Genomic DNA, 23,718 nt, shown 5'->3' with positions numbered 1-23,718 from the left:
ATTCACTGGCGAATCCTCCACAGAGGACTAGACTTAATTTTCACGCACTTTTTTTTTTGTTCTTAGAGGTTGTAGCCCTAATAAATTCGTCGTCCATCTAACACATAGAAAAGAAATGATATTTGCCCATATTCAAATACTATATGGCTTATAACTATAAATTACAATTTGTTTGGAACCCAAAAAAAAACTGTTAGTTTTGAAATGCATAAGCCAGAAATTGACTTGACCAATCGATAAGTTTTTTTACTGTGGAGTTCGTCTGTAAAGTGAGGAGTGGCTCTGTACAATTTCGGTCTGATCTGCTGCGTAGTGCCATTAATAATGCAACAGTCAGTGTTGAGTTACATTTTGTCGGCTAAATGCTTGATTTGTTTTTTCTACAGTTTGCCGGTTGGAAAAACTCTTTTTGACACCTGATTGAATGTTGTCAATGAAATAACGCTGAATTCTTTAAGGAACTATCGGCATATAAACAAATATACATTCGACAAGATTTTTATCTAAACAACATTTGTTTTTGGGAGGCGTTAAAATGCCAATTTTAAAATGCCTCTGCCAGTGATAAGTAACAATTTCGAATCTGAAAAAAGCACAGGGTTATATTGCGTCGCAAGCAGCGCTTGGCTTTGGTAGTCGCAGTTCAACATGATTCGGTTCATTCAGTCAACTTGCTTTGTCAATGCCAGTTCTGCTGTCCAAGGTTCTCAGCGCTGCGCACAATAATAACAGAAAACACGTGCACACGTGCGACTGGAACGCAGACAGGCAAAACAGCGAGATTTATGCCAAATAGCAATTGACAAATTTAACGCACAAGGGCGAATTAAGACTCTAAAGGACGAGCAAAAACGAACGCAAGTGTAAGTGTTGGAGTTGAGTATGTTTGATTAAATCAAATACATTTTGGGTTGTAAACGACTTCTGTGCAGATCTTTGAAAGCTGTACCTATTGCTCAAACCAACATTTATCTCACGCACAGCATACAAAAGCAAATACAAATAGAAATACAAACATAAAACGTAAATGGGTATTTCTGTACCAGAACCGGACTTAAGTGCAATAAGTTGACTTGTTTATCCGCTGTTTTCTCGAACAACACGCAATGAATATTTGTGAATGACGAACACACAGTTCAATTCAAATTCGGAATATAAATAAAAAATAAATAAAACGTTCGTTACAACTTTTAATATTTCTGCTCTGTGCCACATACATGTACATATATCGAAATAAAACTCTCTCCACATCTCCACCTGAATGTCTCACGAAAAATATGAATTTCCACAAGACAATTATCAATTTTCAATTCAATCTGAATATGTTGCTAGTCGGCTTTATCATTCATCATAATAATAAAACAAACAAAAAATAATGTCTTTATATCAATTGTGCCGGAGTACCTATCATGATGAACAACCGCGATCCCGATCGCAACGACGTGTTCCAAGTAATGCACACCGATAACAATATTTACACTGTAAAAATACGTTTACATATATATATACATAGATTTATCGAGAAATGATAAGCATTCAATGCATACAACATTTTAGTTGCCGCAATATCGCTGACTATACAACCTATAGCTAGTGTATCAATTCTTCTGTACCATTGGCAGATCACTTTATTTCTTTAAATCGATCATTTCACGTGTTTTCATATTAAACGAAGTACGAACGGCAAGAAGTCAACTATGCATCTGGAAGCTGGTTATCAGCTCATGTTATCTCCTAGCCGAGCTGTCTAGACAAGAACTTTCTAACTTGTTATCTACTATTTCTGATTAATATTCAAAATTACTCTTTTATTTTTTTTTATTTGATTTCATTTCCTGGCGATATTCGTTCTCTCTCTCTCCCTTTCTCTATCTCTCAGATTACCATTCTCTCCAAGTCGTTATTAACCATTTTCAAAATGTAGCATTTTAATTTCTCTAAAAATGCTGTTGATCTGAATTCTAATCCACACTCAGAATTCAACAAACTTTTGATGTTCATTATCATTTAAAAGAATTGCATTGTAATTTGAGCATTGACAACAAAAATATACAAATTCCCAGCTTGCCATCCTGTTTATTGTTGGCTGCGTGTGAAAGTTGCAGAATGGGCAGTTATGGCTCAGAAATGAGTGTGCATCAATTATTCGAATATAAACAAGAAACAACTGTTACTTTTGGGATTTATGCAGATCTAATCTAATCAATATTTCAAGTCTAAATTCAAACTAATAATAAAATTTGCCTGAGTTAATTACTATTTGCTCTCCGTTTTGCAGCGAAATGTCGTCAACGGATTGTTATCTGGTGCTAGAGGATGGTACAGTGATGCCTGGGCGCTCCTTCGGTGCAAAGGGTGCGGCAACAAGTGGCGAGGTTGTGTTCCAAACGGGCATGGTTGGCTACACGGAGGCGCTAACGGATCGCTCCTATACCGCCCAGATACTGGTGCTGACCTATCCCCTAATTGGCAACTATGGAGTGCCCGATGCCGGCGAAATGGACGAATTTGGATTGCCGGAGCACTTTGAATGGTTTAAAGGTGCGGTGCAGATTGCTGGTTTAGTGGTCGGCGAGATATGCAAGACGCCCTCGCATTGGCGTTCACAGCGTACGCTGTCCCAGTGGCTGGCCGAGCACAAGGTGCCCGGCATAAGCGGCATCGATACACGCGCCCTAACCAAGAAGCTGCGCGAACAGGGCAGCCTGCTCGGACGCATTGTCTACGCGGAGCCAAACAAGCAACAGTTGCGTGCCCCCTTTGTCGATCCCAATGAGCGCAACCTGGCCGAGGAGTGCTCCATCCTGGAGCCGATGCTGTACAAGTCGCCGCAAGCGAATGGTATCCGCATTGCCATCATGGATTGCGGCCTGAAGCTGAACCAGCTGCGCTGTCTGCTGCAGCGTGGCGCATCCGTGCAACTGCTGCCGTGGAGCGGCAAACTGCAGCCGGATCAATATGATGCGCTCTTCCTGTCCAATGGACCGGGCAATCCTGCTAGCTGCCGCCTGATTGTGGAGCATGTGAAGCGTGTCCTTCTGGAGGGCAATAAGCCCATCTTTGGCATCTGTCTGGGCCATCAGCTGCTGGCATCGGCCATTGGCTGCAACACCTACAAGATGAAGTACGGCAATCGTGGCCACAATCTGCCCTGTCTGCATCGCCCAACTGGACGTTGTCTGCTTACGTCACAGAATCATGGCTATGCCGTCGATCTGGAAAAACTGCCCAGCGACTGGGAGGAGCTGTTTGTCAATGCCAACGATGGCACCAACGAGGGCATTGTGCATCGCAGCAAACCGTATTTCTCGGTTCAGTTCCATCCGGAGCATCATGCTGGTCCCCAGGACACCGAGTTCCTCTTCGATGTCTTTCTTGATGCCATTCGCCAGTTCTCGTCAACATCGTCGTCGCCGTTGAGCGTGCCACAGTTGATCGAGCGTCATTTGCGTGCCGCCAAACCCGATCCGCAGCCGAGGCCGCGCAAGGTGCTCATATTGGGCTCCGGCGGCCTATCGATTGGCCAGGCCGGTGAATTTGACTATTCCGGGTCGCAGGCGATCAAAGCGATGCGCGAGTCCAACATACAGACGGTGCTCATCAATCCCAACATTGCCACAGTGCAAACGTCCAAGGGTATGGCGGACAAGTGCTACTTTCTACCGTTGACGCCCGACTACGTTGAACAGGTGATCAAATCGGAGCGACCAAATGGCGTTCTGCTCACCTTTGGTGGCCAGACCGCTCTCAATTGCGGCGTCGAACTGGAGCGTGCCGGCATCTTTGCCAAATACAATGTCCGTATTCTGGGCACACCCATCCAATCGATTATCGCGACCGAGGACCGCAAACTGTTTGCGCAGCGTGTCAATGAGATTGGCGAACAGGTGGCACCATCGGAGGCCGTCTATACGGTTGCCGAGGCAATCGAGGCAGCCAATCGTATCGGTTATCCGGTAATGGCACGCGCCGCCTTCTCGCTGGGTGGCCTGGGCTCCGGGTTCGCCAACAATGAGCAGGAACTGGAGATATTGGCTCAACAGGCACTGGCCCATTCCCGTCAGCTGATTGTGGATAAGTCGCTTAAGGGCTGGAAAGAGGTCGAATACGAAGTGGTTCGCGATGCCTACGACAATTGCATAACCGTTTGCAACATGGAGAACTTCGATCCGTTGGGCATCCACACCGGCGAGAGCATTGTTGTGGCGCCATCGCAAACCCTATCGGATCGCGAATATCAAATGCTTCGCAGCACCGCACTGAAGGTGATCCGGCATTTTGGCGTTGTCGGCGAGTGCAATATTCAGTATGCGCTATGCCCCCACTCGGAGCAGTACTACATCATTGAGGTGAACGCTCGGCTGTCGCGCAGCTCGGCGCTGGCCAGCAAGGCAACTGGCTACCCGCTGGCATATGTGGCCGCCAAGCTGGCGTTGAGTGAACCACTGCCGGCAATACGCAACTCGGTGACGGGGAATACGACTGCCTGCTTTGAGCCCAGTCTCGATTATTGTGTGGTGAAAATACCACGCTGGGATCTGGCCAAATTTGTGCGCGTCAGCAAGCACATTGGCAGCTCCATGAAGAGTGTCGGTGAGGTGATGGCCATCGGTCGCAGCTTCGAGGAGGCATTCCAGAAGGCGTTGCGCATGGTCGACGGCGATGTCCATGGCTTTGATCCGTATAGGGCGACCGTTGACAAGGATCAGCTATCGGAGCCAACCGATCGACGGCCATTTGTATTGGCCGCTGCCCTCAAGGCCGGCATGTCCATTGAGGAGCTGCATGAGTTGACAAAAATCGATCGCTGGTTCCTCCACAAGCTGCAGCACATCATTGACTTCTATGGCGAACTGGAGTCGGCTGGCAATCCATTAACATCCGCCCTCCTAATCCGTGCCAAGCGTATGGGATTCGCTGACAAACAGATCGCCATGGCCATTAAGAGCACGGAGCTGGCGGTGCGTCAGCAGCGATTGGAGCAAAACATTCGACCATTTGTCAAGCAGATCGATACCGTTGCTGGCGAGTGGCCAGCGAGCACCAATTATCTGTATAACACATATAATGCATCGGAGCACGACATCCACTTTCCGGGTGGACACACAATAGTCGTCGGCTCGGGTGTCTATCGCATTGGGTCCTCGGTGGAGTTCGATTGGTGTGCCGTCGGCTGTTTGCGGGAGCTGCGCAATCTGAAGAAATCGACCATAATGATTAACTATAATCCGGAAACGGTATCCACCGACTATGATATGTGCGATCGTTTGTACTTTGAGGAGATCAGCTTTGAGGTTGTCATGGACATCTATGAGATGGAGCGATCCGATGGCATCATACTCTCGATGGGTGGCCAGCTGCCAAATAATATTGCAATGGATCTACATCGCCAGCAGGCCAAGGTGCTGGGCACATCACCCGAATCGATTGATTGTGCCGAGAATCGTTTCAAGTTCTCACGCATGCTGGACAGAAGGGGCATACTGCAGCCGCTGTGGAAGGAGCTGACCAATCTCCAGTCGGCGATTGAGTTCTGCCAGCAGGTGGGCTATCCGTGTCTGGTTCGACCCTCCTATGTGCTATCCGGTGCGGCCATGAATGTGGCATATTCGGATCAAGATCTGGAAACATATCTGAATGCCGCCTCTGAGGTGAGTCGCGAACATCCGGTTGTCATATCCAAGTTCCTTACCGAAGCCAAGGAGATCGATGTGGACGCCGTTGCGGCCGATGGACAAATCCTGTGCATGGCCGTCTCCGAGCATGTGGAGAATGCTGGCGTACATTCCGGTGATGCGACATTGGTCACTCCGCCACAGGACTTGAATGACGAAACACTGGAGGCCATCAAGCGTATCACACGCGATCTGGCCAGCGTCCTGGATGTGACTGGGCCCTTCAACATGCAGCTCATTGCCAAAAACAACGAGCTCAAGGTGATCGAGTGCAATGTGCGCGTCTCTCGCTCCTTCCCCTTCGTATCGAAGACCCTGGATCATGATTTTGTGGCAACAGCGACCCGTGCTATTGTTGGCATGGCCGTGGAGCCCATCGATGTGCTTCACGGTGTCGGCAAGGTTGGCGTCAAAGTGGCACAGTTCAGTTTCTCCCGCTTGGCCGGCGCCGATGTGCAGCTGGGCGTGGAGATGGCGTCCACCGGTGAGGTTGCCTGCTTTGGTGACAACCACTACGAGGCCTACCTAAAGGCCATGATGTCTACGGGCTTCCAGATACCAAAAAATGCCATCCTACTCTCGATTGGCAGCTTCAAGGTGCGTGCGTTGGCCATTTTTGTGTCATATGTGTCCTGTGCCTGTCCAGCATTTTATATTGGAAATTTCTCAATTTTGATTTAGCACAAAATGGAGCTGCTGTCCTCCATACGGGATCTGGCCAAGATGGGCTACAAGCTGTACGCCTCTATGGGCACCGGTGACTTCTATGCGGAGCACGGCGTTGATGTGAGTACAACATATATACAATTCTACAGTTATTGTATTGAACCCAGCTAGACCATTCTTGGTGTGGTAAGGATTACTCTATAAGACTCTACAACTTTGAAATATGATTAGTAATTCAACTTACCAAAATTGAATGATTTCTCATCCCTTAAATTGTGGAACATATACGTTTTTGAAGAAACCCAATATAGCCGTTTCCCCTTTCGGGAGAGAGTACAACATAAATACTGCATGAGACAGTTCTAAATTGAGAGACTCTGTAGCTCACTGATAATTGACAAAAATTGGCTAAGGTTAAAGTTCGCTTTCGTTAACCATAAAGATGCAAATGTGTATATAAAACTGTTCTTGATCAGTTTAGTCGGCTTGCAATCTGAACTGTGTTCATTTTTTATTTGCTTTTCAATAATAAATACTCCAAATTGAACTGACAAAAATAGAATGTTGATCGTTTTTAATTCTTGAACTTTGTGAATTCGTAAATTCTTAATTGTAGTTAAATATGAACTCGTATTTGAAGAGAGTAGAAGCCTCGTAAATAGTGAAAGAAGATTTTAGATTGTGCAATAAAAAGTATGAGGGCATTTATTAGATTGTTTTATTTGCATTGCTCGTAATAGAAAAATTAATATAAATACATTTGGTCAAGTGTTTTTTGTCTGATTTTTATATACTCCGATATATTTCTACTTGATCTGCAGCCAGCGAATAGCACATTTGAAGTGTAAAAATAAAAATGAATAGTTTTGTATTATTTGAATGTACAACGAGAGATCCATATTAACAATGAAAAAACTTGGGCTTATGATCGGACTACATATATATATATATACATATATAATACATGATTACACGAGTAATCAAGATTGAAAGCGGACAAAAGTAGCTTATCGGACATGCTCTGAAGGGTTATTTTGATTGCTTTGATCTCAATGATACTTAAGTGGATACTACGAGCTCGACGAGAGACGTGACTTCAAATGAAGAAAGATAAAAACGCATTTCCGTAATTTGGAAATGACTCTGTGTAATATGTGTGTGTGTTTTTCCAATTGTCGTTTTAATTGAAGGCACTCTTCAGCTTTTGCGTATTGCGCTTGAGCATCTCGCGCAGATCGTCGCGCCTTGATTCCGGGGCCAGCGTTTGCAACAGTTGCTCCGTCTTGGTGCTAATCGTTTGCAGTGCACTCGGATCGATTTGCAGACGCTGCATTAGCGTGCCCAGCAATTGGCTGACCTCCTTGGTGGGAGTGTCTGTGCTGGTGGTTGGCACTGGTTCTGCCACCGGTTCCACTTGTGCATCGACAATGGCGATGTCATTCTCATTGAGCGTCAGTGCGGATGAGCTCCTCCTTCTGGTCGTGCTTAGCGTTGCAGTGCTTCCGCTCTGCAGTGGCATTATATCACCCGTGTGCATCTGCACCACATGCTCCACGAACTTGAGCGATTTGCGTCGCATGGGACTTGAGTGGCAACTGGAACTGACGCTGACTCTGAGGCTGGGACTGGGACTTCCACTGCGACTGGGAGAGGGATTTGTGTTACTGTTGCCACTGCAGCGGGTTGTGGCCCGTTCAAAGCCGCTGGCCGCTTGGCAGAGTGCTTCCGCATAGTACTTGGCATACTGGGTGCAGCCCAGTTGCTGATAGAGCCGGCATAGACGCTGCGAGTGCTCCAAATAGAGCTGGACATGCTGGGCATTGCGAAACTCCGCTGCCTTGGCCAACATGGCCAGCATGTGGTCCAGCAGCAGCTCGAGCAGATTGGTCCGCCTCAGTATCTCAATGCCATCGTTCAGTTGCGGTCTGCCCTCCGATTTAATCGATGACCGGCTGGACGTTTGCGATGTCTGCGATGCTCGTCGCATCAGTAGCGGCATGTCCCGGCATGCATGCAACGAGTCCTCGGAGCAGCGTCGCTGTTCGGCGAGCTGCTTCAGCTGCTGGGCCCGCAACATATGTGTCTTGCGGCGCAGTTTACCGCGCGTCCGCTCCTGATGCATGCGCATGCCCAGCAGACCCTCAGCACTGCTCGCCCGACGCTCCACTTGAGCCGTCAACTGCTCCAGCTGCTCCTGCTTGACGGCGGGCAGCTGGGTGCGTGCAAACTTTGCCCAGCTGCGCAGCTGTAGATAGTCCGGCGTGACCAGATTCTCGAGCAGCCGTTCATAGTTGAGCTTGGGATAGAAGTCATCCGCATGCTGCAGATTGCGCAACGCCTGCAGCAGATGTACCAGCGGCTGCTCGGCAATGCCCGCCATAATCGAGCGCAGCTCCATGAGTGCATCCTCTGGCACATGCTCGAACAGATTGCGCCGCTCAATGAAGAAGTCGCTGAGCTGCTTCTTGGCCAAACAGTCGGCGAAGGTGCGCACAAAGCGTATCAGCTGCTCGCCGAGGAACTCGTCTGGCCAATCGTTGCTGTGCCGCTCGCACTGCCAGAAGAGATGCGTGCGCAGCTGCTCCATGATGTGACCCATTGCCTGGCACTTGTCGTTCATGAAGGTGCGCACCAGTGCCTTCATCAGCATCAGCACCTTCAGCTGCATGCGCGTCAGCTGCCGCTCCAGATACAGCTCCGCCTGCGGAAAGACAATGCGCCACTCCAGCTCACGGAAGGGATTGCGCGAACGCTTGGGCGTATAACCCACTGGCACCACATGGTAGCCAAACGTTTGGATCCGCTTGCGCATCAGCATCGTCGGCCATTCCTGTTTGTCGCCCGTGTGGACGTTCGTCAGCTGTGGTCGGGCGCGCAAATTGAACTCAAAGGCGCAATCCGGCCAGGTGTGCGGCACATGAATGGCGGGCACCAGCTCCTCCGTCGCCGTATAAATGGTGCAGCCGCGATAGCTGCCAGCAGACAGCTGCTTCTGGCTAATGCCCAGCTCCGGGGCCAACTGTTGGCGCAGCAACTCACCAAAATAGTTCATGAACTGCTCTGAGCTTAGATAGCATTGCTGGAGCAGAGCACGACGTCGATGCTGTTCCACGCGGCACTGTCTCAATATCTGCACCGTTTCATATCCGCTCCGATTGCTCTCTGTTCGCTGCTGCTGTTGATCCTCGTCCTGCTGATCCTTTGCCCCTGCATCACTGCCACTGTTCACGTCATCTCCACCATCATCATCATCATCATCATCGTCCTCGTTGTCGTCGTCGTCATCATCGCTCTGCTCCAGCCAGGCAGGCAGGCAGCTGGCCAAACGGCAGACGCATGCCTCGGGCAGCACATTACGCTGCAGTGCATCCCGCTCCAGCTTAAGCGTTAGCTCATCCATTGGCCGCTGTGTGTTCAAGCGAGCTATATACACATGATCATAGTCACCCTCACGCCAGCTACCAGCTACAGAGCCGGATGCCAAACTGGCGGCAGTTCCATTCCCAGTGCTATAACCGGAACTGCCATCTGTGTAGACACCAGTGTCAATGTCACCTCCCTCGTCACTGCTGGGACTGCTTGGGCTCGAAATGCGCCGCTGCTGCTGCGTTGGCGTCGGTTCGCGCAACTTTAGACGCACATAGCCCAACCAACGACTCTGCTCCAGCAGCCGTACATACTGCCGGCGACAGGGTGTCGTATTGTAGTAGTCCGTCTCCAGCAGTACCTTGCACAGTGCGGCTATCGAATCATAGTTGGCATCGTTCGCCCGCGCAACATCCACGTTATCGAACACCACATAGGTCAGCATCCTCTGCAGCGGCTGTGGCGGCGAATGGGCCTTTCCCGACGTGGCGCCAAACTGACGCTGTGGCCCAGCTCTGTGGACAGATGGATTTATATATTTCATTAATAAGAATACTTATTATCTAAGAATACTAATTTGAAAGAAGCTGGGGACTCATCTACCCGGCAGTTGCCAGGAGGAGTCCCTTTCTAATCGATCTGTCGCAGTGATCAGCAGTAAGATAAGAACTAAGAATTCGAATGATTCATAAACACAACTTGCTGGACTCATTTCTATATGCAGTCATTCGAGAGGAGGCAATCTACAGCAAACATTTGAATTATATTCTTAAAACTCAATAGTTCCGCTGTTCCTAAGTTGCCCATAAATTCAGTTTCAATTCGACATGAAAATTGAGTACCAGAAATGGAGTAAGGAATGGCTTACGTGGGATTGAAGAGTAGCCGCTTGGCCACTGCCTCATCGATGGCGCTGGCATGGAGGAGACTGTGCTCGGTTAGTGTCTGGGCAGAGTTGCGCTGCCTGGCCAGCAGCTGCTCATCGATGGCAGCCATCTCGTGCTCAAAGTGGCCAAAGAACTGCATGCCGAGCAGCAGTTGATTCAGGAGGAATGTGTGCAGCTGCCGCTCCAGCTGATGCCGTGTCTTGTGCTCGATGGTGCGCTGATGCTCCTCTCGCAGCTGTTCCAGGGTGCGGGCATATAACGCACTCACGCATTCGGTGGCGCTGCTTCCGTTGCTGCCACCAAACAGTCGCAGCTGCGGCGCCAGATTGTGGCTGCCACGTAGACTAACGCTGCCACGTGGCAATCGATTGACGGCTTTGCCACAGCGGGAGTCGCCTCCGCTGACCGTCTGCTGATGTCGCCGCTTTCGCGCGTTCCGCTTTTGCAGCTTGGCCAATTGGCGCTGACGCTTCTTCTCCTGGCGGCGACGCAGTTTGGCACGCGGCGTCGCCTCCGCCGCCTGCAGCTGCTGCAACGTATTGGTTTGCACATCGCTGTCCAGCGCCTTGGACCAGTCACAACCCATAAATAGTTGTTATTGTCGTTGTCGAGGATGGTTCAGCTTGGGCAACAGCGCGCGCAACTGCTGCAATTATCTGACTGCCTCCTTTGTTTTCTGATATCGATCGAACTGATCGAATTCTATTTCCAAGACAAGGCTAATGTCGATGTCGACGTCGTTGTCGATGTCGTTGTCGTTGTCGCTGTCGTTGTCGTTGCTGTTGATAACATCATCATCAACACAACTCTTCCTACGCTTCCGGCTGGCCGTTATCAGCACTCGGCCAGGTAAACACGGCAATGCAATACAGAGACAAGGGAAGAGCAAGATGGCTCCGTACTCCACTGCACAGTGGAGCAAGTTAGTTGTACAATGAAACGATAAATATTCGCTTGTTTATTACATATTTGAGATCGTATAAAAAATACATAAAATTCATTTCAAATAACCAAAGGGGATTTTTTTCATTAGCACTTTTGCTGATGCAGCTATTTGACCTGTTCTAGTCATATATGGATTATATTATAATGTTTTATCTCGTCGTCGGCGGCCTTCAACTCAAATTAACAATCTGGTTTTATGATGAAACTACAACTGAGCCGATTTCAGTTTACTGATAGAAACATTTTCCCAGTTCCCAAATGGAAGGCCCTGTGTGAATAGATTGATCAGCTGGGCTCACTGTGCAATTGTTGCCGCATTACAATGTATTGTTGGTGTTGATGTTATTTGGTGTCGGTATTATTTTCCAAATAGTACAAGTGAATTTTTATGTAGGTCCGTAAAGTGCCGATATCTTTATGTGGCCTAGGCAAACAAAGACAAATCACTGAAGCCTCCTGGGTGTGGTCTTGTCCGTCCCCCATCCACCAAATGCTAACCGATGCCCCTGTATAATTTTGTATATTATTCTACTTGCAGGTGGAGTCCGTACAGTGGACATTCGATAAGTCAACACTCGATGATATCAACGGTGAACTACAACATTTGGCGGAGTTTCTGGCCAACAAACAGTTCGATCTTGTCATCAATCTGCCCATGCGCGGCGGCGGAGTCCGCAGGTATGCAATTGGCATGCGTCCACAAGGGACGCACCTATCTTAGTCTAACTAATTTTGCAATGAGTATTTTAAGATTCGTTTTTTTTTTTTTTGTACATTTTATTCTCTCTTACTTTGTGTGCATAATTTAGGTAACTCGAACTGCCCAAACTAAAGCCAGATACAAAATTGTCTCGCATCCATTAACTAAAATTTAGAACGTCAAGCTCTGAAACTGAACGTCGAATAAATCTCAATATTTTAATTATTATAAACAATTTATTTTAAAATTCGAGTTAAGAAATGATCCACTTGAAACAAGATTTTTTACATATTAAATATGTATAAAAATGCATATTATTATTGTAGACTTTTTTGCTTCAGTGAAACGAGTATTTTAATAGACTTATTTTTAACATTTATTCACTCTATGTATTCATAAAGAACGTGATATTTTTCAAACTATTGAACTTGAACTGCCTAACTAACTAAAATAAACAGTAAAAGTTGCTTTTCATAACTTAAATTTTATTTATCTTAATATCTTAATGAAGATAAATTTGATTTAAGTTTGCGATTACAAATAGGGCTTCAGTTTTTTGTATAAGTCCTTAAGTAATCAATCATTGTAATTTTAATAATATTTTTGTCTAGGGTGTCTTCATTTATGACCCATGGCTATCGGACACGTCGCCTGGCTGTCGACTATTCCATACCGCTTGTGACCGATGTGAAGTGCACAAAGCTTTTGGTGGAATCGATGCGGATCACTGGCCGCAATCCCGGCATGAAGACGCACACGGATTGCATGACATCCCGTCGGATTGTGAAGCTGCCCGGCTTCATTGATGTCCATGTGCATCTGCGAGAACCGGGTGCCACCCATAAGGAGGACTTTGCCAGCGGTACGGCAGCAGCGCTTGCCGGTGGCGTTACAATGGTCTGTGCAATGCCAAACACAAATCCGGCAATTGTCGGTCGCGAGACGTTCAATCAGTTCCGGGAGCTGGCCACTCTCGGTGCCCGGTGCGATTATGCCCTCTATTTGGGCGCCTCGGATACCAATTGGGAAAATGCCCACGAGCTGGCGACGCAGGCGTGCGGCTTGAAGATGTACCTCAACGATACGTATGGCACATTGAGGCTGAGCGATATGGCCGCCTGGCAGCGTCATCTGTCCCGATGGCCAAAGCGGGCGCCCATCGTTTGCCATGCCGAACGCCAGAGCATGGCAGCCGTTATAATGCTGGCGCATCTGCTGGAGCGATCGGTGCACATCTGTCATGTGGCGCGCAAGGAGGAGATTCAGCTGATACGCGCCGCCAAGGAGAAGGGGATGCGTGTCACCTGTGAGGTGTGTCCGCATCATTTGTTCCTCAGCACACGGGACTTGGAGCGTTTGGGCGCTGGCATGGCGGAGGTGCGACCGCTGCTCTGCTCGCCGGAGGATCAGGAGGCGCTCTGGGAGCACATGGAGTACATTGATGTGTTTGCCACGGATCATGCGCCGCACACGCTCGCCGAGAAGCAATCGCCACAGCCGCCACCCGGTTTCCCTGGCCTGGAGACGATCTTGCCGCTGCTGTTAAATGCCGTTCACGATGGTCGACTGACTCTGGAGGATATCAAGCGAAAGTTTTATCGCAATCCGCGGGCAATCTTCAATCTGCCCGAGCAGCCGCAGACCTATGTGGAGATCGATCTCGACGAGGAGTGGACAATTAGCAACAATGAGCTGAAAACGCGGGCGGGCTGGTCACCCTTCAATGGCACCAAGGTCAAGGGACGCGTCCATCGTGTCGTCCTACGCGGCGAAGTCGCCTTCATCGATGGCCAGGTGCTCGTCCAGCCCGGCTATGGTCAGAATGTGCGTGCCAAGGTGCCGCTACCACAAAAGTCCGAGCTCGAGGGCAATGATCTGCCCAGCGACACGGATGCCAATGATACATTTGCTCGTCTGCTCACCGATGGCACAGCGGCTCGTTCGACAACCGTTCACTTTGAGGATGAGGCCAACATTAGCACATCGCCGGCGGCGGGCAGTTTTCTGCGTCCGGTGTCGCCATCGCCACGACTGCGTCTCGACTCCTCGAGCAATGCAACACTGAAGGAATACCTGCAGAAGAACTCGCTGCTGTCCACACCCAATCCCGTGGCGCACTGTCTGGTCGGCAAGCATGTGCTCTCCGTGGACACCTTTAACAAGGAGCGACTATACGATCTGTTCAATTTGGCCCAGTTGCTCAAGTCGCGCGTGACAAAGGATCGCCCCGTCGACGATCTGTTGCGCGGCAAGGTTATGGCCACCATCTTCTATGAGGTGAGCACGCGCACCCAGTGCAGCTTCAGTGCGGCAATGCAGCGTCTGGGCGGTCATGTCATCAACATGGATCAGGTCACCTCATCGGTGAAGAAGGGCGAAACACTCGAGGACAGCATCAAGGTGATGGCCTGCTATGCGGATGTCATGGTACTGCGTCATCCCGAGCCTGGCGCCGTTGCGGTAAGCACACTTCACTTCCCACAACCCACTCAACAATCATCGATCTAATTAAACCCCAATTTTATTTAGCGCGCTGCATCATTTTCGCGCAAACCCTTGATCAATGCCGGTGACGGTGTCGGTGAGCATCCGACGCAGGCGCTGCTTGACGTCTTCACCATACGCGAGGAGATTGGCACTGTCAATGGCCTGACCATCACTATGGTGGGTGACCTGAAGAATGGACGGACCGTTCATTCGCTGGCACGCCTCCTCACCGTCTACAATATCACGCTGCAGTATGTGGCGCCACCGGGACTGGGCATGCCCGAGGACATAATGCGCTACCTGGATCAGCGAGGCGTCACCCAGCGCACCTACGACAGCATCGAGCAGGCACTCCCAAGCACCGATGTCCTCTACATGACACGCATCCAGCGCGAACGCTTCCAGACCGAGGACGAATACAAACGCGTAAGTAACGGCCATCATCAACAAATTGCTATTCAAAACTTGTATTGTCCAAATAAAATGCATATCGCACACATTGTGCTCTACTCCCACTTTAGTGTCACAAATAATATATATATATATATATATATATATATATATATATCTATAGAAAATCCAACGCCTTTTCTATTTGCGGCTTTTTAAAATTGGTGTAAAATAATTATTTATTTATTACAGCAGCTACACAAAAAGAAAAAGAAAATGCTACTTTTAGCTTCTGAGTGTCAATGAACACTTTTAACGAGTAAGCACGAAAATTACAAGTTGCTGTGCATCTTTAGCAGAATATGTGTGATATGTGCACACATTATAAACCATATCATAATCATGTCAAGATTCCTATTTGTGATAATCGATTGCTTGCAATTCCAAGCAATATCCAAATTGAAATGGCTTGCACTGAAGTCATCGTACAATGCTCTGTTCTGCAGAGTATCTGCTAGTCTATCACTCATCCAATCATTTTCTAATTTTCTTTGTTTTTCTTTTCGCAGTGCTGTGGCCACTTTATTGTTACCCCGAAAATGATGACGCATGCCAGCAAGCGGACCATCGTGCTGCATCCATTGCCGCGAGTTGAGGAGATCAGCCGTGACTTTGACTCGGATCCGAGGGCAGCCTATTTCCGGCAGGCCGAGTATGGAATGTACATTCGCATGGCGCTGCTGGCGATGGTCGTTGGCTGTCGCAGCGGGACGCTCTGAATGCGTTTGCCAACCAAGTTCAATGGGAACAATCATTTTTATACACTTTTCTTCATTTCTTTTATGCATGTCAAGTATAAATACAATCGGCAAAATCAAATTGTTTGTCGACTTGCCACAAATAGTGTGCGTTGCATTTTCTTTTGCTGCAAGCTGCATTGCGTCTGCTTTCAGTCGTATTCGAATAATGATCAAGAGATAGTACAGTAACAAAATAATGGATTCTATTATACAAAAACAAAAAAAAAAAACATCTCGCTTAAATTTCTAATTTCAGTCTCATGTGTTCACAAACATCACTTGCTTAACCAGCGTCGCTTTCTCTTCCTTTCTAAAAGCGCTCAACGACAATCGCTGTGGGCCACTGGTTCACCTCATTTCTATCCATGTCCATGTCCATGTCCATGCTTTTGGCCTTGTCAACGACACTCAGGCTTAGAGTGCTCTCCGCAAAGGCAGCATTCAGATTGCCAGCAAGTTGGGGCTGTGCCTTCTCAACGACGCTCGTCATTGCCACAGCCGCGGCCATCGCATTGCTGTTGTTGTCCTTATTGTTGTTGTTTCTGCTTAGATAATTGGTCTTTCAGTTGACAGATCAAACGTATGCGATTCTAAATACTTACGTTTTACGCTTGCGACATGCCACCATCGAAACGAGCACAGCCAGTATAATAATTGCAGCCAATAGGCCCGATAAACCTGCCACCATGGTCATCATGCCGTGTGGTTCCCCATCTGAGGTCACCTTTGTAACTGTGTGCGTAAGGAGAGGGAGGGACAGGGACAGAAACAGAGAAACAGAGAAAGAGAGAGTCGTTAGTGTTCCAGTTATACGAGTGCGCCTTGATGTCTGTCTACTCCGTCTCCAAACTGACTCACGAGACGAGACGCGAGTCGACTCTGAGTCTGTGTTTGAATCTGAATCTGAGTCGGAGTCTGTGTCTGGGTCTGTTTCTATGGCTGTGTCTCTCATGGCCAAATGTTCGATGTTTACTTCAAGCTGTTATTGCTAATCGATGATTGGGTGAATGCTGGCATTTCGAGTTGATTTTTGCGGCTGTTCGGTTGTTCGGTTTACCCTGAGGGATGCTGGGAGGGAGGTAGGCATCGCCTACATCAAACCACTTGCAGCACTTCCGGCCAGAGACCGGCCCGGATCACTTTCTATGCCGGAAGCGAGATACACTTACTTGAATCTTCGACGACAAAGCGTTTGCTGTTGGGCAACGCCGATGCCGGCATATAAGTATCCGATTCCATTTCAAATTTCAGTTTCTGCTTCGATTCTGTGGCACAGCGAAAAGCAAAAAAAAAAAAGAAAAAGAAAAACCAAAAACAATATAAATATAAATAAACAAAAAGACCGTGAAACACCTGTCTAAATATTGTTTGACTGCAACAGCAAAGGCAAAGGCAAAGGCAAAGGCAATTGCATGGCGCAGCCACAAACTATAACTAAACGATAACAGCAACAGCAACAACAACAACAACAACAACAATAATAATAATAATGACCATAATAATAACTATATTTTTCTATAGCCATCTCTCTAGTTCATTGAATATTAACCCAGTTGCACACGCTTGCCACAGTCACGCTCGACTTCACCCAACTGTTGCCCAATCTCTTTTAGTTTCTCTCTCATAATCTTTATCTCTCCCTCTCTCTCTCTCTCTCTCTCTCTCTCTCTCTAATACTTTAGACGACTACGCAGTATGTTAATTAATTGATTTGGTCAGCGATTCAATCTGGTCTTATAACCACACCGACAAACAACAACAAAATCATTGATTTATTTGTCATTTATTGATATTATTTAATTGTTAAATGCTTGCTCTTTATCGGTCTGAGAATGAAATTTAATTTGCGAAAGTAAACTACAGTGAATCGAGTATATATAGCAATTCTATTTAATCGAATTGTATATTCAGCTATTTGCAAATTAATGGAATTAATCGAATTAAACATCAATTTAATTGCATTCTTGGTGGCAGCTCTGTTCAACATTTTGATGATCTCCGCATGTAAATGTAGAACAATGATCCTCTATTCATTTCGGTAGAAGAATATTTATGGAGCACTATTAAAAAAAAAAAACCTGGTTGGTATAAGTTTATGGTCCTTCTAAACAATCGGTTATATTGAACACTTGGTTCTTGTTTTGTGAAAACTATAATATAAATTTGCATAATGTCGATCTAATTTGGCACCAAATTGCCTAACCTGTTTGCGATCATTGATTGTTGACCGACTCTGCAAACACGTGCCCCGACTCCAACACTTTAGATACAAAAAATGGAAAAGATCGCGGCAAGCAACAAACACTCAAAGTCGTTCAATGAAAAGCGAAATTCTACTTAAAATGTACAATAAAAGTTAATTGCTAGTTTGCATAAAAGTCAATGGACGATTTAGAGAGCTCTCTACACAGATCTATATATATATATAGAGATACCCGTAGAATGGGGAAAAATGTACAAAAGCTGATACGGAACCTAAAGAGATACTTTACCAACAGTAGATCATGAGCTGAATAATGTTAGCAACTTCACTGATCTGTGTTGAGTGAGTGTTGTTTTGCTGTGTGTTTTTTATTTTATTTTTTTAATGTTATTTGCATGATTTGCATTTAAATAAATAAACCGTCGAAATACGTTTGATACGTATATAAATACATTCATGCATGCATATGTAATTTATGTGTACATAAATCTATATATTTATATATATATATATATATATATATAACTAAATGTTTATAGCGATATCATCCCCAACGGCTAATCACAGATCCGAGAATGGGGAAAGGGGAATGGCTTCTCCGGACTTCCTACTCTTACTGTGAGGGGGAGGAGGAGGTGGTGGTGGGGGGTGTGTGTGGTGGGAGGGAGTGCGCTGCATGTCGTTGGCGATGTGGGCGAAATTGTTGACAAAAAATGCGAGCAGCTTTTTCAGCTTTACAGCTAGAACAACGATTGCGATTATAATAATTTTAATTTATTTAATCAATGGGGATTGCGGTGATTTGCAACTTAATTGCACAAGTTATTATTTATAAATAACAACTGAACGTGATAAAAGTGGAATATAGTATATTGATCACATGTGCGATATACGAATATACATAAATGTATATGTTTTCAGTCGTACCTAGAACAGATGCCATAAATATGCATAAATTACACAATTGCCAATTGCTGAATACAGATATAGATTACAGATTACAGATTACAGTTAATCTAATAATCCGTTATTGCAATGCAAATGGAAATGTTTACTAGAAAGATGTTAGATGTTGTTAGCTGCCATAAAACATGCTAATTTGCCGCTAAAACAAAGACATCAACAAAGATGATAAAAAAAATAAAAAAACAGCAAAACTTTGTTTGGAAATCTACTTTGATTTCGCCCAACGACGATAATCAATTTGAGTTTGTTGCTCAATTTTTGAATTTCAATTTGAATTTGGATTGCACGGATTATTGAGTTCTAGCCTAAACCAAGTTTGTCTATGGCTTTCTTGCTTCACTTGAATTAATTAATTGAGTTGCATCACAATACGAGTGGCATGCAAAATTGCCGCCGATTTACTTGAATTTGAGAGCAACAACAAAACGGCAAAAAAGTAGAATTAATAAAAAAAGACAAACCAAAAAATCACTCGAGTAATTTAGGAAAGTACCGTTATTCACACGCACGCACACACACAAGCGCAGGATACTTACACTGATTACGTTGCCTAACTGTTAACGTAACCGTTAACTGGTCTTATATTTTTTGGGATTTTGGGATCTTTTCGGAAAGCTGTTTGAAAACTGTGAACTGACGTCGACGACACTCGGCGTGCGACTAACGCTGTCTACGTAAAGCCGATACGTATCTTTCGATTGCGCCAAAACCGACGCAAGGCGACGCGACGCGACGCGACGCGACTCGACGTCGCAGCTTAGACGCAGACGCAGACGCAGACGCAGACGTCGACGTTGCAGCCCGCAGCGACTGTGGCTTTTGCTTGCCGGCATCGAAATTGGAATTGAAATGGGAATTGGAATTGGAATTGTAATTGGAATTCGAATTTGAATTTGAATTGCAGGCAGTCGTTGGGACTCGATCTCGAACTTGGCTCAAACTGAACTTTCCAACGATTCCACTTTAATGAAGTGTAACAAAATGGAATGGAATTGGAGCTTGTGCTCAAGCATGAAAGTGATCCGAAAATTCAATGTCAAGCAGCGAGCATACATGCTAACATACATACGTACATACATAGATACATATACACATACATACATACACACATACATACATATGTATGTACATCCAAGCATACATGCACATTAGTCATCGATGCGCTGTGCTCGATGACGTTGAATGTGAATAACAAGAGTTTCCAATTTCGATTTCCAGTCAAATGATAAGCCCCCAAAACGAGCCGGAACGAGCTGAACACAGACATAGCTCACATAACATAAGAATATACATTGTTTCTGAAATTCCTCAATTCCACAATTGCCCATCTCCGCCTCCGTCTTCACGTCGGCACAACAAATGTTCTTTTTTTATCGCCAACTTATTTTCCCAGATTTCACTAATTGACATTCCGGTGAGTCGACAACAATTGCCAACTGTTGCAGCTAAAAGTGTCTAATCTTTAGAGCCAACCCTTTGGCAATACCAGCAATTTGTACAAGTCTCTGAATCATTATTGCATTATTGATAACTATTTAATTTGTGGTTGAATTTTATTTATTTGTTTCAATAACTTTTCGACCAAATTCAAATGCGATCCCATATTGTATACATATATAAATATATTCTTGGACAGCCTCACTAGCCGTCTGTTGGATTCGATGTCGGTCAAAGGACAAGTTCTATAATAAGATACCCAAACCAAACTTGGCCAATATGCGCGTTATTTGTCCTCCACATCGGACAACTATAACCTATAGCTGGTCGGAAATTGAACTCTGAAAAATCCAAACGCTTTTATTATTATTGCTAATTTTCGGGTGCCTGGGATATTCATTCATTCTTATTTACAATTACTTGATTTTAAGTAAAAACATTTTTTCTTCCACGCCAATCAGAAGGAAATTGTACTCCTGATCAAGAAAATTCGAAATATTTCAGACATTTTTTAAAGTCAGTGAATCAGGGAAAGGCAAAAGTTGAATTTTCTAATAAAAAAAAATTGGTATTTTGACAGAAAACATTGTCAGTATCAGTTACCAAAGATGAGAGTATGGTTTTTATGATCTGTAATTTTAAATTTCGTATGCGTTCCAAGAAGTTCAAATTGTTTTTATACTCTGTCCGTCAATCTGTCTAAGACTTAAACAGGAAATATTATATATATATATTATATCTTCCACAGTTTCTTAACTAAAGTTATCAAATTTGGAAGGTAACTTCTCTTTCAAGATGATGTAAATTGGTAAAATCGCTTATCTCACACAATTTGAAAACCAGAGCCACAAAATTGGTAAAACTGATAAAAAAAAAAAAAAACATTGTATAACCAATATTTTCCGCAATTCTTAAGCTAAAATTGCCAAACTTCGAATGACAAGGAACCTCCTCATAAGATTGTTACTTTCTTGGCCACGCTCAGCCCAAGCCCCAAGAACTAGAACCAGAACACAAAATTTGAAAGACACGTTGATTACTAACTGTTCAATTGTCGAGACACGCCCACAAACTGCCGGCCCACCCCCATCCCCACAAGAATGTTGCTGTTTGCTGTGCCTTTAAAATTGCCTTTTGTAGATAAACAACAAATATTTGCAGTTCCATTTGGCTATTTATTTTCTAAACAATGGAAGTGCGACACGAGTTTTGTTTACAGGGCATCGGGCTTGCATTTCAAACTCGGACTTGGTGCAAGTTGATGTCAATTAAAATTCGTATGTAACAGCTGATTGCCAATTGGATTATACAACCAGCACATTGTGCAATTTCACAATTGAAAGTGAATCTATTCACAAAGTAAAATGAACATCGTCTATTTTATCCCCATGTCATGACATATGTAATAGCTTATTAGCTGCTGCTTATTTTGTCGTTGCTATCATTAAGTGTGATATAAAAATAACTTTGTATGTATTTATTTAATTGCTTTATTTGCAGTTTGAGATTAAAACTCATCTAAATCAATTATAATCTAAATACTTCTCATAGTCAACTTGTTCGTTTTTTGGAGTGCCATACTTGACTACGTCATAATTTCTAAAAAAAGATTTGTGTTTTTATTTAATCTTTGGCTTGCCAAAGATAACCGTTCCATTTTTTTATTTTTTTCTTATAGATTACATTATTATTAAGGTCGAAGGAAAGTAAAAATAGAAATAAATTGGAGCCAATAGTAAGCTTAAGTGTTATATTTGAGATCATAGATATTTATGTAGCTGCCCCTTAATTGATCTCGGTGTACTTTTGCACAACATTCTCAGCTGTGTATATATATATATATATATATATATATATATATTTATTTATGTATGTAGCTATAATGAAAGTCGCATCCACAGTTTAAGTTAATGCGTAATACGCGGCGCAGGCATCTGTTTTGGTCAATTATATATATATATATATATATATATCGGTTCTGCCAAATTGGAAAATGTATACTTATATAATATGTATTTACACACATACATTTCTACACTAAAATAAACAAATGAATGTTGTCCCCATAATAAATACATACCCAGTGCAAACCTTTTTGCGTTGCGATAACGATTGAAAATGTATTTCGCTTCTGTTTTCGGTCAGTTTAGGTGCAAACTGCATTTGTTAGCGCTCTTTATTATTATTATTATTGTAAGTTGTTTTATTGTAGACTTTTGGTGCTGATTGCAGACACAGCTGACACTTGTTTGTTATTGTCGGCTTTAAATAGCACACAACAAATTGTGCACACACTTTTAACAACGAGTCACACTTGTAATTTTAATTAAAATATTAATGCATCTCTCTCTCTCTCCCTCTCAGTGTGTGTGTAGGATGTGTTATGGTTTTTAATATAATGACACAGCAATTTACAAAATATGTTCAGTACATTTTTACGACAAACACTGAAAACTGAAAACTATAAACTGAAAACAGAAAACTGCCTGTCTCCGTCTCGAAGGCATCGGCACCAATGATCGGCGCCGAGAAAAATATAAAAACACAAAAATTTCGTATTTGAACGCTTTTCGTATTTGTTTGTTTATTTTTATTTCGATTTTTATCTTTGTTGTTCTTTATAAATAACTAGAAAAATTCGTGCAAATATATCGTATATTTTCAGTATATTCAAGTATATGTATATTCATATATAGAAAGCGTCTCTTGTAGCGACATCAGAAGAGAAAATGAAAACAAATATAAATGTTGTTCTTAGGTATTCATTGAAATAAATGCTCGGCTCTGCTCTTAATAAACATTACTCTGTAAGTGTGCTAATATTATGTTAGATATTATGTTGGATGAGCTTTAAATTAAGGATAGTTCAAAAATTACAGTTGATTAGATCGGTGGAATCTTGTTGATGGTGGCTGCCATACAAAAACCGTTCTATAACAATATATCTTGAGATGCTTGTTGTCAACTTCCGAATTATTTGAAAGTAAATATGCTTTTTGTTATTGCTAATCAAATTTTTAGGGTTTTCACACCAAATTCAGAACATCTCTTTACGAAGTGCACCTTTAAAGCTATCAATAATCGGTTATATGGCCGGCTAGTTGTTCGTAATCGATATATGGATGTGCATTACTTCCGCATAGCAGCCAGCAACAGTTAACTGTTGCGCATGCGTCTCAGCTGCACGTGAAAAATC

General features: G+C 44.5%; 3 protein-coding genes across 6 annotated transcripts; 1 reads left to right on the top strand and 2 right to left on the bottom strand.

Moving 5' to 3' along the window:
- Positions 1-669: 669 nt before the first annotated feature.
- LOC6564580 (CAD protein) lies at positions 670-16,017 on the top strand. The gene is made up of 7 exons (XM_001991642.2): positions 670-863; positions 2,279-6,272; positions 6,357-6,461; positions 12,078-12,217; positions 12,851-14,699; positions 14,769-15,152; positions 15,686-16,017. Exons 2-7 carry the CDS (start codon positions 2,283-2,285, stop codon positions 15,893-15,895), a joined length of 6,678 nt encoding a protein of 2,225 aa, XP_001991678.1. The 5' UTR covers positions 670-863; positions 2,279-2,282; the 3' UTR covers positions 15,896-16,017.
- LOC6564581 lies at positions 7,023-11,245 on the bottom strand. Its single transcript, XM_001991643.3, has 2 exons — positions 10,576-11,245; positions 7,023-10,222 (listed from the first exon to the last, which is right to left on the bottom strand). Exons 1-2 carry the CDS (start codon positions 11,178-11,180, stop codon positions 7,522-7,524), a joined length of 3,306 nt encoding a protein of 1,101 aa, XP_001991679.1. The 5' UTR covers positions 11,181-11,245; the 3' UTR covers positions 7,023-7,521.
- A 29-nt stretch (positions 16,018-16,046) lies between the features above and the next one.
- LOC6564582 lies at positions 16,047-23,039 on the bottom strand. Of its 4 annotated transcripts, none has more exons than XM_032738031.2 (4): positions 22,603-23,039; positions 17,086-17,181; positions 16,519-16,648; positions 16,047-16,461 (listed from the first exon to the last, which is right to left on the bottom strand). In XM_032738031.2, the coding sequence occupies exons 2-4, from the start codon at positions 17,153-17,155 to the stop codon at positions 16,227-16,229; spliced, it is 435 nt and encodes a 144-aa protein (XP_032593922.1). In that variant the 5' UTR covers positions 17,156-17,181; positions 22,603-23,039; the 3' UTR covers positions 16,047-16,226. The 4 variants fall into 4 exon arrangements, with proteins under 4 accessions (XP_032593922.1, XP_032593924.1, XP_001991680.1 ...); XM_032738033.2 differs by having other exon boundaries at positions 16,047-16,458; XM_001991644.3 differs by lacking the exon at positions 22,603-23,039 and adding an exon at positions 19,622-19,742 and having other exon boundaries at positions 16,047-16,458.
- Positions 23,040-23,718: the final 679 nt, after the last annotated feature.

This window comes from Drosophila grimshawi, unplaced genomic scaffold (genome assembly GCF_018153295.1).
Source record: "Drosophila grimshawi isolate 15287-2541.00 unplaced genomic scaffold, ASM1815329v1 contig_848, whole genome shotgun sequence".
In the NCBI taxonomy this organism is placed as follows: domain Eukaryota; kingdom Metazoa; phylum Arthropoda; class Insecta; order Diptera; family Drosophilidae; genus Drosophila; species Drosophila grimshawi.
The sequence above is the reverse complement of the archived record's forward strand: the minus strand, read 5'-3'. Positions and strand labels throughout refer to the sequence as shown.

Bases quoted from the DNA above. Each gene is read 5' to 3' on its own strand.
- LOC6564580 (XM_001991642.2), top strand. From the start codon at position 2,283: ATGTCGTCAACGGATTGTTATCTGGTGCTAGAGGATGGTACAGTGATG. The intron at 6,273-6,356 runs GTGCGTGCGTTG...ATTTTGATTTAG, and splicing joins TCTCGATTGGCAGCTTCAAG to CACAAAATGGAGCTGCTGTC. The intron at 6,462-12,077 runs GTGAGTACAACA...TTCTACTTGCAG, and splicing joins ATGCGGAGCACGGCGTTGAT to GTGGAGTCCGTACAGTGGAC.
- LOC6564581 (XM_001991643.3), bottom strand. From the start codon at position 11,180: ATGGGTTGTGACTGGTCCAAGGCGCTGGACAGCGATGTGCAAACCAAT. The intron at 10,223-10,575 runs GTAAGCCATTCC...ATCTGTCCACAG, and splicing joins CGGCTACTCTTCAATCCCAC to AGCTGGGCCACAGCGTCAGT.
- LOC6564582 (XM_032738031.2), bottom strand. From the start codon at position 17,155: ATGGAATCGGATACTTATATGCCGGCATCGGCGTTGCCCAACAGCAAA. The intron at 16,649-17,085 runs GTAAGTGTATCT...TTACGCACACAG, and splicing joins CTTTGTCGTCGAAGATTCAA to TTACAAAGGTGACCTCAGAT. The intron at 16,462-16,518 runs GTAAGTATTTAG...CAATTATCTAAG, and splicing joins GCATGTCGCAAGCGTAAAAC to CAGAAACAACAACAATAAGG.